General features: G+C 40.4%; 1 protein-coding gene across 2 annotated transcripts in view; it reads left to right on the forward strand.

Moving 5' to 3' along the window:
* Nucleotides 1-18,790, forward strand: part of AREL1 (apoptosis resistant E3 ubiquitin protein ligase 1) — a 1,112,453-nt gene that overhangs the window by 458,195 nt on the left and 635,468 nt on the right. For both annotated transcript variants that reach the window (XM_044074621.1, XM_044074622.1), the window contains exon 7: nt 7,796-8,033. In XM_044074621.1, the coding sequence (XP_043930556.1) occupies nt 7,796-8,033 (238 nt within the window). The remainder of the gene's footprint in view (nt 1-7,795; nt 8,034-18,790) is intronic.

Genomic DNA, 18,790 nt, shown 5'->3' on the forward strand with positions numbered 1-18,790 from the left:
CTTCTGTGTTAGCCTGTACTTCAGAGAAGTAGATACCAAACAGGAGCGGTCCCAGGACGGAACCCTGTGGTACTCCACTTGTCACTGGTTTGAGGTCAGATTTGGAGTCTGCAACTTTTACAGTGTGGGTTCTGTCAGTGAGCCAGTTGACAGCTCATCTTGTGACGTAGGGATTTATGCCTAGTTTATTGAGTTTAGCTATAATTCCAGAATTGGGGATGGTGTCGAAAGCCTTGGCGAGGTCAAGATAGGCTGTGTGAACCACCTTACCCTCATCTACGGCTTTGGTGACTGCCTCAAAGAAGTCGATCAGGTTCAGGAGGCATGATCTGCTTTTCACAAACCCGAACTGGGTGGGATCCACAGTTTGGAGGTTACCAATGTCTTTGTTTATGAGTTCCATGATGATACATTCCATGGCTTTGCAGACCAGGCCCGTCAGGCTAATAGGTCTATAGTTCCCGGCATCAGTGGTGGCTCCCCCTTTGTGGAGTGGGATAACTGTTGCTGTGCGCCATTCAGTGGGCACAAAGCCTGATGCGAGGCTATTATTGAACATGGTGCTTAAGTGGGGAGCCAGTTCATTCTGAAGTTCATGTAAAACGCAGCCTGGGATGTTGTCCGGTCCCATGGATACTGTGTTTTTGGCTTTAGAGAGTGCAGCTTTCACCTGCGTAGTTGTGATTACAGGGACTCTGCATTCTTCCTGTATAGATATGGGCCCTTTAGGGGGTGGGGGTGTGGGGGGGTAAAGTTAGCACTGAACCTATCTGCCAAGATGTTGGCAATGTCAGTTGGTTCTGTAATTTTCGTGTCTTTGTGCTGTAACTCAGAGCAGATCTGGGTGTTGCCATTGAGATTCTTGACATAGCTATAGAATGCTTTGTGGTTGTCCTTGGAATTAGTGGCGATTTTATTTTCGTAGCTAGCTATGGTGGATCTTATAAGGGATCTCAGCTTCTTACTGAGGTTGACCAGGCAGCTCCTCCACTCATGGGATTTTACTCTCCTTTGCAACAGTTTCTTCCTTCTGTTGTACAGTTTGTTTATGGTAGGGGACCACCAGATTGGCTTCCTTTTTTTGGAGGATAGTGTCTTGGTTCTGTTTGGGATAGCACGATCCATGCACTCATGTAAGTGCTTATAGAGTGCATTTGTGTAGGATTCAGCAGTTGTAACTGTATTGTCCATCTGCATGGGTGTCATGAAGTTCACTACCTCTGTCTTAAGAAGCATGAAGTTGGCTTTGGAGAAATTTTTTACTGTGGTTTCCTTAATGGGGGGGTGGGATGTGGATAACAAGGGTGATTAGCTTTTGGTCGGATCGGCCCAACGAGGAGTTGACTTTAGGTGTGGAACACCGGTCACTCATGTTGGTAATGACTAGGCCTAGGATATTGTTGCCCCTGGTGGGGGTGTGGATAAGTTGATCTAGGGCATTGGAGTTTATGAATTCCAGAAAGCGTTGTGCTAAGGAGTTGGTACATGAGTAGTTTTCCCAGTTAATGGTGGGGTAGTTGAAGTTGCCCATTATTAGGGTGTTTGGTTGAACCCTAATATTTTCCAGTACATCAGGAAAAGAGGAGTGGGAATCCTGGGGCATGGTGGGGGATCTGTAGCAAGCTACAATTTGGATTGCAGTTTTGCCAAGAGTTAGTTGTACTTGGATAACCTCGGACGCATTATGCGGAGCAACTAGCCTGGAGGTGTGGATATCCATAATGAATATAGACACACCCCCACCTTTGGTGTTTCGGTCCAGGTTACATGGCCGAAAAGTGTGGTATGAGTTATAGCCTGGTAGTGCAGGGGTGCTGTCTGGAGCCTTGAACCAGGTCTCAGTCACTGCACAGATATCGATGTTCTCCATTTTAAGGAGTGCCTTGAGTGAGTGCATTTTGAAATTTAGGCTTCTAGCATTGAGTAGCATTACCCTCAGTTTTTGCTTGCCTGTTCCTGTTATGGTGGTGAATTTGTTACTTGAACCCTGCCTAAAAAAGGCACTATAGGGGCAGCAAGAGCCTTAGCCAGTATCCGGAATCCTAGGGGCGACAGGTGCAGGTCATCTGTGGCAAAGCAGCGTGGTCTGTCGATCATGTCATCCCAGGCAGACAAATACTGGATCCCCTTAGAATGACACCAGAAGCTTAGCCAGTTGTTGAAGTTAATCATTTTGTCCTTGTACTGCGATATCATTCTGAGTGATGGCAGAATACTACTCAGGGCTAGGGTCATACCTGAATGGGCTACAAGATCGCATAGCTCGTCCGTGTCTCTTTTCATGTAGTCCAGGGAGGTACGTCTCAGGTCATTCACACCAACATGGACAATGACAGAGTCATATTTGTACTTGTTGTGGAGTGACCTGAGTGCGTGGGTTATGTGGCGGATCCTGGCACCCGACAGGCAGCTGACAGTAACCTTCTCCTTGTTTAGCCTGGTGAGTGGGACATCAGTGTGCCTGACTATAGAGTCACCTATGACTAGTGTGTTGGGTATGTTGTTTTGCCTTATTGGCTGTGTTTGAGTGGCACACTGAGTCTGTGGGCTATGTGTCATTTGGGTTGTGTTGGGGAATGGAGGTTGCTTGTGTTTCTGCTTTGGAGGTCTCTGTTGCTTAGGCAGATTATTATTGAGAGCCTCTGAGAATGTTTTGGAGTTTCTATGTGTGGATTTTGGTGGTGTAGACGTAGTGAGACTATGTGATGAGTGTGGTGTGGTGCAAATGTTTACCTACTCTTCATGACCGTCAGGTTCAGTCTTGGTTGGAGAGAGCTTTACCTCCAGTTTGGCTAGTTAAGTGCATCTCTCACAGGTTGTAGTGTTGGGTGGTAGGAGGAGAGGGTTGTCTGTGTACATGAGGCAATTTCTACATTGCCTCAAGATGCCCAGATTCATCAGATAGACAGGGCAGAACACTGGGAGCTGACCCTTGGACATGCCTGAATAAAGAACTATTTTCCTCTAGATAAGTGAGGAAAGTGAGTACAAGAGCTGTTTTTCTCAACGCCAGTGCGAAAAGTAAGTACAAAAACTGTTTTCCTCTAGGTAATGAGGAAGATTGAGTGCTATAGTAATTAGTAGCTTATTTAGTGCTTACAAGTTCTGAACAAGTGCTGAGTATGAATAAGCAAATTTAAGTGCTAAAACTAAGAATCTGTATCTGCACTAGACGAGTTACAGAAACAAGTGCAAATGCAGGCTTTCAAATCAGAAAGTTGAGAGAGATGGAAGATTGCCCAAATGGCCAATAACTACAAATTCTGGGCCAGAACCACTCCTTATGTGGTAGACAGGTTACCTAATGCTTACCACGCTCACTGATAAACTAGAAGGCTTCCCTCCAACACAGAAAGGCTTCAGACAGCTGGTGATGCCTTGTTTGCCAACTAGGCTGGAAAGCCTGGAACCAACTCCCTGCTCACCTTACTCTTGAACCCTCACTTATACTTTTCAAAGAAAATCTCAAAAAATATTTTAAATCACACTGGCTGTGCCCCTGCTTTTAATCCTGACTAGCACCATCTATGTGTCTCAAGAACGTTACCACATTTGTATTATGCATACTAAGTGTCCCAATGTAGAACTTCATAATTCTATCTTCTGTCTTTTTGTCCTACACTTGTATAGTGCTTATTTCTGATTTTAAAAAAAATGTATAAACAGTGTCTCATGTATTCTATAAACTGTCTGTTGTATTGTATATATCACATTTCTGTGTGGGGCTTTTCTCCCCGGGCCTCCACTGAAAATGGACATGTATCCAGTCAGACTGTCCCAGTCAGCAAATGTAAAATAAAAGGTAAATGTAAAATAAAATAAATAAAATAATTTCCAGGAACAGAGCCTCCTTTGGTTCAGCGATGCTCAGGCATATCCTTCTTGAGGTCCTCCCAGGGTTTATGTAGCCGGGGACTCTGACCCATTCGTGATGCATAATGAAATGGACATCAGATTAGAAGTTATGTACTTAACATAATTTGGTATCTGTGTTGTCCAATTTTATTATGCATCACTTCCCACCCTCCTTCTGCCTTCCTTGTGCAGCTGAGAGCGATCTAGAGGATTACGGAAGCCCCTGCTTCCTAGTTTGGACTCCAGTAGGTCTTTTGTCTGTATATTTCTATTATATTTGAGATAAACATCTTAAGGAAGGGGCAGCAAACTCGATCTCAGGGTTTGAGGAGGAGTGAGGCATCATGGGAGAGGGAGGAGTTTGAGGCTTGGATCATATGTCTGAGAAATGGCCGGCTTGGCTCTGAGGACGGATCCGAAGACCCATTCATGATTCATAATGAAACTGGACAACAGATACAAAGTTATGGTAAGTACATAACTTCTATTTTATGAACTGTAATAGTTTAGATAATAGTCTGCATTAACACCTTTGTTACAGTTTTGTAGTCCTTCTGTAGTTTTATAAATAAGTACTAGGCTAATTGCCATTGTGGGCCATTTTAAACCCGACAGTTTTCCTAAAAGGTGAATCAAACCCTGTACCTTGTATCTGTGAAGTTAATACCTTAACCATTATACCAACCCCTTGCCCTTTAAAGTATTAGTGCAGCTATTAAATGCTTAGTGCAGCAGAAATCCTGCAGCCATATTTGTTAAGAATAGAGTTGCTTGGCAATCACTTTATAGGTAAATACCAATTCCTATGTTTAGGGTTTTCCATCCTGGCCCATCTGAGAGTACCATATTTTGGCTAGATTCCAGCACAGTCTGCCTGAGTCCTGCTTTCCTGCAGATTATCAGGTATAGCACTCTTCCTGTAACTGGCATGTACGTTCTACTGCAGACCTGTATCCAGGCTCCTGATAAGCAGTATCTCACCCATTTATTCCATCCTAATCCTCTCTGTGGTGAATAGAGAGAGTCGTATGCTTGGAGTGTATCTGGCCTTTAGTGAGGCTTGTTGCGCTGCACTTCACATGGAGCCGATTGATAAATGAAGGTGTGGACTGGTTGACTTAGTGAAAACAGTGACATTTAAAAGGGATGGGTCTGAAGGTACGATCATAAGCAGATTAATGCACAGGAGCTCTTTGGTGGAGCCTGTCTTTCAGTTATATTTGTGTCAGATTAAACCAAGAGCTGCAGAGCAAGATCAACCCATTTGCTAATACAGCACTCTGCAGTATGAAAAAGTGCAATTTTATGCATGATGTTCTTCGTGTTTCACTGTTGCAGTCACTACATTTGGGTAATCTGCTGGCAGGTTGCCCTCAGTTGGCCTGAATTCCAAAGTCTTGAGTCCTGCGTCAGTTGCTGTCTCTTCTTCCATGACGTCGGGTCGTCAGGGGTATCAAACAAGCAGCCGACGCCATTTTCTTTAGTCTTTCTTGTCGCGTGGTGCCCGAAGCAGAAGCATTTCGCAAGTGCCAGTCGGCCAACTCCTGAAATATTCGAGTATGCCGGACTCCACATAGGTGTCGTTAGGGGCCTGTGACTCGAAAGTAGCGGGTATCAGGGGCTGCGAAAGCGCCTCACTGAGTACCGGTGAACCGCGACTGGCTTAGGAGAAGCTTTGTCGTCTGTTTTGGACCTCGACTGTCTCTCTCTGTCCTTTTCTTTGCGTTTTTTATGTACTCTGGTAGTCTGATTGCTATCAGACGACATTTCTGGGTAGTTAAATCTGTTTCCAAAACACTTTGAGGCAAAAATATACCGACGCTTAATAGTGCGTTGGTTAAATCTTGCACAAAACCAACAGCCAGGCACGTTGTGATCAGGGCCTAGGCAAGGAATACAGTATAAATGGAAATCCTAATGAGGTATTTGCTTCCCACAAGTAATACAACTAACTTTTTCTGACATCGGAATGGAGCAAGAAAAAAGTTTCCCCAACGGGGTACTTAGCTTTAGTGAAGACTTCAGTTCTGAAACTCAAACTCAAATATTTCAGGAGTTGGCTGACCGGCACTTGCGAAATGCTTCAGCTTCGGGCACCGCGTGACAAGAAAGACTAAAGAAAATGGCGTTGGCTGCTTGTTTTATACCCCTGACGACCTGACATCATGGAAGAGGAGACAGCAACCGACGCAGGACCCAAGACTTTGGAATTCAGGCCAACTGAGGGCAACCTGCCAGCAGATTACCCAAATGTAATGACTGCAACAGTGAATGCACTCGAACATCTACATTTATGGTAAGTGTACACAACTGTACTTTAGCTGGGAGATTACATTGGAAACATGGATACTTGGAGGCAGGTACCCTAGAGAGTGAGCAAAAGACAAAGGATACTAGGCTGATAGTCCTAGTTTCAATGGTAAACAGTGCCGTGTGAAAGAACAGTGCCAAGAACTGCCAGGATGCTGGACTATATAGCTAAGGGTATATAGTCTAGTTTATTTTTATGAATTTTTTTTTATTTGTATTTGTTTTCCAGGAGAGTGCACTGATCTACATGGACCTTTTTCACATGCAGCCTAGGAGTTGTGTCTGGTTAAGTCAATGGAGGCTGTGGGAATCAAACCTTGCACCTCTGGACCACGGGAAACAGCTTGTTAACATCATCTTAATCCTCTAAGCCACTGCTGGACTAGTTCTATTTCTAGAAATGCTTGGGTCATTGATCTTTGGTTGTCTTGGTAGTATCCTTATTGTCAAAAATCCTGGTATTGATTCCTGTTTCAGTGATTTGTCAGTCACTGTGCATTAAACGGGTAAGCAGAATAAGAATTTAGTTGTGTTTTTACATGAATCATAATATAGGAGTTGATAAGGCGTCATCTGTAGCACTTTTTTCACTTTTCACTTCTGTATAGTACTGGAAGACTAGTCTAGCAGGAAGCATGTAACATAGAAATAATGATGAGAGGACAGGAGGGGCTCATATGTCAGGTTGCAGAATCTTAGCTTGGCTTGCACTTATGGAAGAGAGAAGAGAAAGGTAGGAAATTATTTGGACTCCCTGACTTGTCATAGGAGGAGTATAGTTGAAAATGTGGTGAGGGGTTAAACATGCAAGGGGAATAGAAGAGAGTTGAAGTAATTTATGAGGAGTTATTAGCATTTTGTATGAAGGATGTTGCAACCTGGAACTGGTTGCTAGAGGCAGTTGTACATTACAGGTCAACAGAGGGGTTCTTGGATGCCTGAACCCTGGAACTGGTTGCTAGAGGCAGTGGTACATTACAGGTCAGCAGAGGGGGTTTTGGATGCCTGGACCCTGGAACTGGTTGCTAGAGGCAGTGGTACATTACAGGTCAGCAGAGGGGTTCTTTGATGCCTGGACCCTGGAACTGGTTGCTAGAGGCAGTGGTACATTACAGGTCAGCAGAGGGGTTCTTGGATGCCTGAACAGGTGAAGGAAATGATATGACTGCTGTTGAGGAGGGACAGCTGCAGAAGAACTCAGTGTGATACTCAGGTGAACTCTGTAAAAGCATAGTATTTCTTTAATTTGCATGGTTATATTGTTTATCTGGTTTTAGGTATACGTAAGTAAACTAACTAGTAAACGTTATATGCAAATTTTTAATATGAAAATTCTATTTAGATAAGATGTTTGTTGTATGTTTTCATTTTTTCCATAATTTTCATGTGACCCTTTTATCTGAGATACCTGATGTAGGATGGATTGTTTCAGTTATGATTCTAGGTGACAAGTTAGTTTGTTAATGAACTTTTTATTTAAGCCCATCGTGCACTCTGGAAAGGTATACTTTCCTGTGAACTGAACAGTTTATTTTCTCATGAGTCTGTTATGTGCTGTAGCTCTATATTTGATCTTTGAATGTTTTTTTTTTTAATTGTTCCTTTGTTTTCTTTTGAATTATTTTTACAGTTATTTTATAAGAATGGTCAGCCTTTCCCTGCCCGTCGCCCTGTCGGATTAAGGGTCCATATCTCTCACATTGAGCTGGGACTGGATGTGCCTGTGACTCAAGAAGTTGTTCAGGAGCCCAACTCAAATGAAGTGAAGGTTGCATTTATTGTGCGGAAAGCTGGGAGGTATGAAATCACCGTCAAGCTTGGAGGCTTAAATGTTGCTTATAGTCCTTACTACAAAACCTTTCAGCCAGGTAAGGGATTTTGATGTTGACAGCCATTCAAAAGAATTATCTTTTATGGACACTGTGTTTCAAAATATTAATGTATACCTTTGGTGATAGTGGTGCAGCATTTGGCGTTGTTGTCTGACATTACTCGCACCCTAATGTAATGCCTTTGGTGAGAGGGGTGCAGCATTTAGCGTTGTTGTCTGACATTACTTGCACCCTAATGTATGTCCTTAGTGAGAGTGGTGCAGCATTTAAGAGTTGTTGTCTGACATTACTTGCACCCTGGTTTGATTCCCAGCTAGTGTGCTCTCTTTGTGACATTTATATGCTTTCTCTGTATTTGCATAGGTTTCCATCAGGGTCAATGGTTTCCTTCCATACTGCAAAAATATGCTGTTATGTTTGGTGATGCTAAATTGCTCAGTGTCTCTGTTTTCTTGAGTGCATGTACATGTGCACATATGTGTATACATCTTTGTGTGCATGTATGTGCTTGCACCATATGATGCAGTAGCACTGTTTTCCTGGGACTGGTTCCTGCCTTGCATCTGCTGCCTGGTGGGATACTTTCCAACCCACTTGATTCTGAACTACATACAAACTGATATAGAAAATGGAGAGATGTTCTGCTGAATTTAAAAGTTTCAAAATGTCTTCTTTGTCCTATATACCATATTCTGCAGGGAATCCTTGCTTCAGGACCAGGGTGCAGCTATTGATAAACATTTCCTTCATATTTGACAACAGAAGTTATTGAAATCACATACATTTCTTTAGCTACTGCTCTACATTTTGTCCTATTCTGTCCTTAAGATTTTCAGTGATAGCTTACACATGAGGAATGTGCAGAGATACTTCCAGAATCGATGGAACTACAAATTCCAGCTTCTAGACTATGGTCTTTCTTTTCATGTCTAGAGAAGGATTTCCACTGGTAACATTGCCAGATTGACAATTTACCAAGGGCTGCCCTTTCAAAACTCACAACAAACTCATCCAGTCATAGTAGAAGGAGCTTTTCTCAGAGTATGCAAATGCAATGCCTTTTTCTGTCCATCTAAAAGGTAACAACATACTAACTGCAAAGAGACCATGGCTGTCCATCTGGTGCAAATGACCTTCATGTCTTTCTGAAGGCTAGAGACTTTGCATATCCTCACAGATGACCGTAATGTTGTACATCAAATAGACAAGAGATGCACATTTCTTTCTTTTTTTCTAAACTAACTGGGATAAGCTGAGAGTCAGGTGATCTTGTTTCTTAGCCCTTTGCATCCCAAGTCAGCAAAACATCCTGGCAGGCACTGTAAGCAAAGAAATCTTTATTGTCAACTGGAAATTAGACCGCAAGACCTTTTTCATGACAACAGAAAAAAGGGGTTGTCCAAGAGTGGATTTATTTGTCTTCCACCTGAATCACCAACTTCTGCTTTGTGGAACACCCACGTATTCTTACATGGTTGGCCAGTGCTTCAGATGGAGTCAGAGCATTTCTTTGACTTGACTTGACATAATGTAATTCTAAATGATCAGCTAAAGATAAAAAAGAAAAAAAAAATCAGTTCCTATCATACTTCTCAACTTTCCAGATTTTCGCAGAATGTCCAGATTTTTACTTCAAATTTTTATTCTGTTCCTCATAAAATGTGTTATTTTCTGGCAAATAAGTGATGATTGATTTCTGAGAGACATTTGAGTTTGAGATTTCATATCCTTCAGAAAATGCAGGGTAACTCAAAACCTTTTGTTCTATCAACTTGCTAAGTCTATAAGAGCAGTAATTCAAATGTGTTACCATTTTTGGGTCTTTGCCCCCCCGCATTAGTTTTGGCTTTGCCCAGATTTCTTGGACTAAGAGGTTGAGAGGTATGATTGCTATCCAAGTAGCCTTGTGCTAGCTAAAGCAATCCCGATTCACTGTTTTTTATCATCAGCTGGACCGGCTACCTTGCCCTTTTTTTCTAGTCTCTTTTTCCCGATCTTCTACTGACAGTCCCTTTCATTCAACAGTGGAAAGTATTCCCCAAATCCATGATGGTAAGAACCATTTGGAGAGGCCTTCATTCATGCACTTTCGGGAATTGGTGCTTTTAGTGGCATCCCAGCAGTAAGACTGTTTTTGTAGGTCTCTGATTCTGCCATGGGGGTTATCCACATCTTTGTAGGCTGTAAATGCCCTCTCCTTGTGAGTGCATGCTCCCATAACTCACTGTTGAGGGCTACCACCAGGTCGCAGCTTGTGAGCCAAAAATCCCACTGCAAGATGCCTATTGTAATGACGCCCTCTTTTGTTGGCAAATTAGGTACATGTATCTTGCTGTGCTGCGCCCTTCCTTCAGAATGGGTCCAACCTTCCCTGCTCGTGGCATCCAAAGTTTGATCTGCTTATCAAACTTGGATCAACATAAGATGGTACCCCAACTTTAATGCTAGGTTGCTGCAGCAGTTTTAAAGACCTATCTTTGACCTGAAGACTTTGTGCTTTTCTTCCTGTGGACTGGAAGGCGCAGGCCTAACATTGGCTCAGTTTGGAGCGATTGCTGGTCTTACTAGCAGAGATAGTTTGGTTTCTGGTACTGATACCAACACTAATGTTGTAGGCAGAGATTTTAACCTAAATCTCAGTGTCCACACTATGCCGAATGAATTCCTACTATTATCACAAACATTTCAACAAGCTATTGAGCAGGTGCAAACAACACTATAGAGACTACAAGCGGGTGGATCTAACAACACCAATTATCGTTATAGAGAAGTTTCTCAGACCACAACAGAAGTCACACTAGGAGGTTATTGGACAGTGAGTGCAATTCAAGTGAATGTACATTGGTGGCCAAGTCCCTTCAATTGGAAGGTGATTTTTTTAACCAGGCAGGTAGAATGTTCTGTGATTAACCCATTTTCCAGTAGCTGGCTCGATGCATGAAATCCTGGTTCGACAAAAACTGAACATTTTGAGCAACCAGATATTAGCTCTAAGTTTTCTATTTACAAATTTGAGCAAAAAGTGTTAAAATTAAAATCTTTAGACTGTGACAACTTTTATGTGCAGTGTTGTCCTGAATTGAAGGAAGTACCTTTCGGGTTACGTGTTTGCCATTGGTGAATATCGAAATGTTTTGTACAAGATGCTTGTGTTACAAATGTATTAAAACTGTATGTCATGTGTATATCAAACTGCTTGTACAGACACGTGTGTTGAAAAGGGTATTTGCAGAATGCTGTTTGAAATGTAGCCACAGTGTGCTCTACTGGAAGATAGCATAAATGTACATGCACTGTTGTAACTATTTAAATGTATATATTTTAACAGTAGAAATGAGAATACAGGAGGTTAACTTCAGAAAATAAAAATAACTGAAATTAAAGATGGTATCTTTTAGTTTTCAGTACAGCAAGAGACACAATTTCTGTACCAGGAATCTTTCTGTGTTGTCTTTAGGTTGAAGTAATTACTAATCTTGAAAGCATGAAGAAATGCAGTTGTTTTATGACTGAGTAGAAGCCCTTATCTGTATATTTTTACAGGTGGATGCTAAATACTTCAGCAAAACACAAACCCACGCACGTTAAAGCTTGCACGGCCCAAAGCAATACCAGGAAACGAACAAAGGCCAGCAAGTCGGTTCCAAAAGCTTTATTAGCAATAAAGTAGGTGCAAAAATAACACCATAGTACCTCCTATAGTACAACAGCTATTATTTCAAAACCTCATACTAGTTTCGGTAAGAAACCTTCATCAGTGAGGAAAAATAAAGAAAACACATGCACCAATGGAAAAACTCCATATATATACACAGCAATAGCCAATAACAATTGAGTTTCACTTAACATATACAATTAGTATTTGCAATATGCAGCATATAAAACATTATTGAATTGTATAGTGGATTACACTTCCCAATAAATTCAGTATCCTGAATGGAATGTTTATAAATATTCAAAGCATAAATTTGCAATAAAGATATATAAAATATATATATCTAGATACATGGCCATATAAATAAGAACCTGAAATACTGTATATTTATTTGTATATAGACTCCTATAGATGGTCATTCAATCCTGGTGGAAATAACGCCCCTAGATGTATTATCCAGTATTTTCTTTGTGGCTAAGAATACTCTGCCACCCCAACTGATTATGTCTATTCCCCTGAATCTTATCAATAACCGTAAACATAAATTTGGCAGATTTATGTTTCAGGGAATGTTGGTATAGAGCATTACTAACTTTCTGGTTACGAATATCACTACGATGTTCACCTATTCTAATCCTTAGGGAACGTGAAGTTTTACCTACATAAAAAGCATGACAATGGCATGTAGCCAAATAAATCACCCAACTAGATGAACAATTCGCAAAGATACGGGTGTCAAATATCTTGCTAGTGTTGGCACTTGAAAATTGTTTAAGTTTGTTAACATTTCCACAAGAGGAGCAATGACCACAGGAGATGAACTATTGGGAACGTTTCCCTGACATAATCAGTTGGGGTGGCAGAGTATTCTTAGCCACAAAGAAAAATACTGGATAATACATCTAGGGGCGTTATTTCCACCAGGATTGAATGACCATCTATAGGAGTCTATATACAAATAAATATACAGTATTTCAGGTTCTTATTTATATGGCCATGTATCTAGATATATATATTTTATATATCTTTATTGCAAATTTATGCTTTGAATATTTATAAACATTCCATTCAGGATACTGAATTTATTGGGAAGTGTAATCCACTATACAATTCAATAATGTTTTATATGCTGCATATTGCAAATACTAATTGTATATGTTAAGTGAAACTCAATTGTTATTGGCTATTGCTGTGTATGTATATATATGGAGTTTTTCCATTGGTGCATGTGTTTTCTTTATTTTTCCTCACTGATGAAGGTTTCTTACCGAAACTAGTTTGAGGTTTTGAAATAATAGCTGTTGTACTATAGGAGGTACTATGGTGTTATTTTTGCACCTACTTTATTGCTAATAAAGCTTTTGGAACCGACTTGCTGGCCTTTGTTCGTTTCCTGGGATGCTAAATACTGTCAGCTTCATCAATGGTTGTTTGGTCTGAGAACTAGCAGTCAGATGACAAGAAATTATGTCATTCTGCAAGTTATCCCAGCAGTAATATTTGAGATATTAATGTGAGAAGTCTCTTAGTGAGACAGGGTATTCTGTCTTGGACCTGAGAACAACTAGAAGATCCAGCCACCGCATCTGCCTTGCTCTAATAGTACGTTACTAGGGAATAGTAATTCTCTTAGATACAGTCAGGAATGTACTGAAGCTTAGTCTAGATATTTTCCTGTATTTATTTGAGATTGTCCTGCAATGTTGTTTTAAATATTTCCTGTGGTTTTGAACTCTGATGTCACTGAATATATATTTAGTATTGTCTTGTTCTTTTATTATTTATTATTAAATATATTTAAACCTTTCATTGTGGCTGATCTGTGTAGAGATATTTAAGTTTTGAGAGTACTTGCATATTTATTTGGTGACAGTGTGTGGGCCACTCCTAATAGCCTTGCTCTTGGTCAAACTACCATTTGTGTTAATATTAATATTACACAGTAATATTGGACACCCTTTGTTAAGGGCCTTAAGGTAGCTGGCAGGAGTGACTGGTAAATGTAAAAACTACCTTATAGTCTGGGCAGAAGGGGCATAGCTAGCAAACCTGTGCCAGCATTTCTCAGGTGTGTGTGTGTGTGTGTGTGTGTGTGTGTGTGTGTGTGTGTGTGTGTGTGTGTGTGTGTGTGCGCGTGCAAATCAAACCTCAAAGTGTGTGTGTGTGTGTGTGTGTGTGTGCAAATCAAACCTCAAAGTGTGTGTGTGTGTGTGTGTGTGTGTGTGTGTGTGTGTGTGTGTGTCAGCTACTTGGGCAGGGACACAAAGCACTGGTTGGACAGAGAGAGGGTGCTGGGGGTCTTAGCTTGGTCACTCAGCTGAGATCTCAACTCTATAGCTGTGCCAGTGTGGAATTTTACTGGGGGTTCTGGAGGAAGAGTGAGAAACCAGCCCCGGACTGACTGTGGTCTCTGTGTGCTCTTAAGGGAAATTGCACTTGATGTAGAGAGATGCATCTGGAAATACTGTGTGTGTGTACCTGTTATCCTCCCAGAGAACGTCTCCCACTGTTGTGAGTGGTGAGGTTTTGAGGCTCCTTGATTACTGGTCCGATGGTGGGGCGTCACACATGTATACAAATTCTGAATGGGATTTGTTATTCTGAAAACATTTATAAAGATCTAGTGACTTTATATAATGACACCGGACTGGAAGTACTGAAAGTGCTTATTAAACATAAGGAATATAAAATCAGAAGTTTGAAAACTGAGATTCAACAACTCAATGATTGTGTTATCCACCACCATTTGTTTTTATCATTCAGGTCACTATATAATAGTATTGCTGTTAAAGTGGGGAGGCATTTTGCCACTTTGACGGCTAAAAAGAACAAAAAGCTTGATAGGGATGTTTGGGCATATCAAAACAAGCATGCATAACCAATTGTATCTTTTAACAGGTATTCTGGAGATGCGGTGGTTTCATTTAACGGTACTGGTGCTTCTTTGGGAAGTAATGCTAACCAACTAGATGACTTTAACAACCCTAACAGACTGGTGAATTTATAATTGTCAATTATATAGGTGAATTCACTGAGTAGGGCCAACAATGAAGAGGTATCTGAATCTTTCTGACTTCACTGTGCCATCTGACTCTAATCTGCCTTCTACTTCAGGTTCCCTGTACATCAATCTGCTTGTTTTCATTTGGGCTTACATCAGGGGAATCAGAGTGGTGGTACAAATATTAGGGCAACAAAGGAAAAAAGAGGGGAAAAGGCAGGAGATTTTAAATATTTCATGCCCTATTTTTAACCTCTCCCAACATGTTTTCAACGACAGTGAAATCAGTGTGTTATCGAAAGGGTTTACTTTCATTCCTACTGGAAGAGCAAGTTACATTGACTTGATTGTAGACTTTAAACTATTCATAAGGAAGTTAAACCTTAAATATGTTTTGTCTAATGTTCCGGGTTTAACTGATGAGGGTGCTTTCAGAAAACCAAGCTGTTCTAACCCCCCCCCCCCAGTTAATAATACCTTAAATGTTTTTACTAAGGCACGTGAAAATGATTTTGACCTGTTACTGAAAAACTGATAAATTATATAATCTTAACAATAAGGTATCTAAAGCCCTTTTCGATTTATATGCAAGAGCATCTTCTGCGTGGAGACATGTGTGAATGGGCATACCTTCGTTGAAGGTTGTGCGTCAGGGCTGGTAACTCGGCACGTAAAAATGAACTATCAATCATTAGCGGACCGGAGTTCCGCTGTGGCGACCCCTAACCGGGAAAAGCCGAAAGACACAACAACATTAATACAAAAATATGCGCACCTAAGATGTATGAACGGCTGTAAGCACTGTGGCTTACTTGTAATGGAGCTTGATAAATATAAAATGCAGACGGTAAATTTATTACATGACCATAAACATTATTGCAATGTCACCAAGGATTTTGTTAGAAAATGTTACAAGCAAGTTGATTCAACATTATTTGAATTGTTTAATAAAGGTTACATTGCACATAAAATTTATGAATTTCTATGGGCTGAGCAACCAGAGCTGGGCAAACTATTCAGGATTCCCAAAATCCACAAAGATCCAGTTTGTCCTCCTTTTAGGCTCATAGATTCATGTCCATGACAAAAGACTACTACCATCTCTCATTATTTGGACAACTCGTTAAATCCAGTTGTGCAAAAGAGTGAATTTTATATTAAAGATTCTTTGTCTTTTTTGGGGTGTTTAAATGATCTTCCGCTCACTGATAAAAATTTTCTTTTATGTACTGTGGACATAGTTGCTTTTATACACTAATATCCACCAAGAAGAAGGGTTGGAATTTGTTAAATTGTATGTGGAGAAGTTTCACCACTGTGACCGAATTACTGTTAATACTGTTTGTAATACTGATGGAAATTGATCTCACCGATTTTTTTTTTTGTTTATTAATGAAGATATATCAACAGACTTTAGGTGTTGCTGTGGGGGCCAAAGTTGCCTCTGCTTTTGTAACATAGTACTATGTTGGTGGGAAAGTACTGTTTTGGTTAATCTATCTTTGTATCAAGATGTTAAACTTTACAAAAGGTACATAGACAATTTTTTTCTTGTGGAATGGTGATGAAAAACTTTTTAAACAGTTCCTTAATGAAATTAATTGCAGCATTCCATGTCTCACCTTTATCTTAAGTGACATTTGGACCATGGTACACTTTTTAGATCTCAACATAAAAATGTTTCCCCAAGAGAAAAAGTTAGGTAGCTGGATGCATAGAAAAGAAACCTTTACTAATAATTACCTGCATTTTAACAGCTACCACCCGAAGTTTAAAAAACTGAATATGTTTTGGGGGCAATAATCAGGATTAGTTGTATAACCAGTGACAATAAGACCTTAGTAGAAATGTCTTTGTTCATTGATATGTTTCTGATTGAGGGTATCCTAATAAAGACCCTAATGCTATCAGTCAAGTAGTTATCTAAAAAAGGTGGACTAAATTTCCACCCATTATTTCTGTAGGTTGTTAGAACATAAGCAAGAAAGGTGATGTATTAGACACTAAAAAAATGGTTAATGATAAGACCTGTACCTTCCCCTTATTGATGAATATTGACATATCTGCTATAAAAAAAGTAATTTCCAGTAGTTATAATAATAATAATTACAGGTAGTACTGGGTTATTTAAAGTGATTGGAGAAGTCCCACAATTTGTGTATAAAAAAATCGTCTAACTTAAAACAGTTTCTGGAGAGAAATGTGGGACAGGAAACAAAACTTCTCTGTGATAGGTTAGGCACTTTTCCACGTACTAATTGTAAACAGTGCAGATATATCGCTAACACTAGCAGTATATTTTGAACATTTTCAGTTCAATGTACAAGTGAAGAATCAATATAATTGTCAAAGTAAACACATTGTATATGTTGTTTTATACAGTAGCTGTCCACATTTTTATATCGGAAAGAGTGTTAGAAATCTTAGGTTACGCATCTGTGACTATCTTAAGGCCATCAAAGACCATGACCTTACAAATGCATTAGCAAAACATTCTGTTGGATGCCTTGGTTTTCGTAAATTACCTTTCTTTGTGCTGGAACAAGTCTTTGACATTTCTTTCGTTGATAGTTGTAACAACCTTTTAGAGGTCAGTGAACTTAAATGGCAAATTTTATTAAGAGCTGATAAGTACCCCGATGTCAGTGGAATTTTTACATTTTTAGGGTCTATTAAAATTTGAAACTGTGTAACATTGTCACATATTTAGTGGCCTTAAAACTTCGTTGATGAGCTCAGTCACAATAATTTCCAAAAAATCATGAAACCCAGGTAGTGTTCCAAAACAAGCCTTTTTTTGTCACAGACAAGCTATCCTCAGTAACAAAAAATTAGAAGTATTTTAACTATGTTAAACATATCAGCTTTTATATACTTAAAAGTAGGTGTGGAAAATGTACATATTGTTTAAATTTAAACCAGCTTATTCATGGCAAACAATTTAAACAGGGCCATAAAAGTGCATTTTAGAACAGCAGTTATCCCACCACACACACACACACACACACACACACACACACACACATACTACTACTGATTAGATCAAACTAAATCCTAGTTAAGGAAAACACTATTATTTGCAACCCACATTCCAACCAGAAAAAAGCACAACATAAAAAGACTTTTAAATGGAACAAGTTAAAGCTAAATGGCTTACTGATAGAACCCACACTGTAAAAGTAGCCGACTCCAAATCCAGCTCCAGACAAGTGACAAGTGGAGTACCTCAGGGTTCAGTCCTGGGGCCGCTCTTGTTTGGCATCTACTTCTCTGAAGTACAGGTCAACACTAAGGGACTCTGGCTAACAAAGTTTGCAGATGACTGCAAACTGGGAGCCATTATTGAATCCCCAAATGATGTGGATACTCTACAAAAGGGCCTTACAGAAACAGATGTTTGGTGCAAGAGCCATGGGCTCAAGCTCAATGCCAAGAAATGTATTGTTATCCCCTTTGGGAAAAAACATGTATCCATGAACTGCCATATAGATGGCAGTACACTAAACACAGAAAGTGTGATAAGAGACTTAGGGACACAGGTGGACAGTGGTCTCACCTTCGATAACCACATCGCCACAACAGTCAGGAAATCCTTCTATGTGGCACACCTCATCACGAAGGGCTTTTCATCCAGAAAAAAGGAGGTCATTGTCCCACTGTACTCATCCCTCATTAGACCCATTATAGAATACAACGCCCCATTTGGTATGTACCTCTCAAGACATCTGCAACAACTGGAAAGGCCTCAGAAATACCTCACTAAAAGAATCACAGGCCTAAAGCAGATGCCCTCGCTGACCGCTTAAAAACTCCAGCTATACTCTGTTGCATATCGTCTACTCAGAGGCGATCTCTGCATAACATACAAGGCCATGTCAAACCCAGAGCTGATGGACATGCTACACTTAAAGATATCCCAATCCCTCAGAGCTACATGCTCCAGGGATCTAAACCTTGTCATCACAATAAACAAAACATGCTGGAGGGATAGGTTCCTGACCCAGAGACTCCCCAGACTCTGGAATAGATTGCCCATACATGTCAAGCAGAGTGCCTCTTTGGACCTCTTCAAGAGGAACCTTGACGATTGGATGGGAGAAAGGAAATTCACCCCAGGGATCACGTCAGTCGCCCTGC

Source organism: Protopterus annectens, chromosome 6.part0 (assembly GCF_019279795.1).
Source record: "Protopterus annectens isolate FY-2018-M chromosome 6.part0, PAN1.0, whole genome shotgun sequence".
Taxonomy (NCBI): Eukaryota; Metazoa; Chordata; order Ceratodontiformes; family Protopteridae; genus Protopterus; species Protopterus annectens.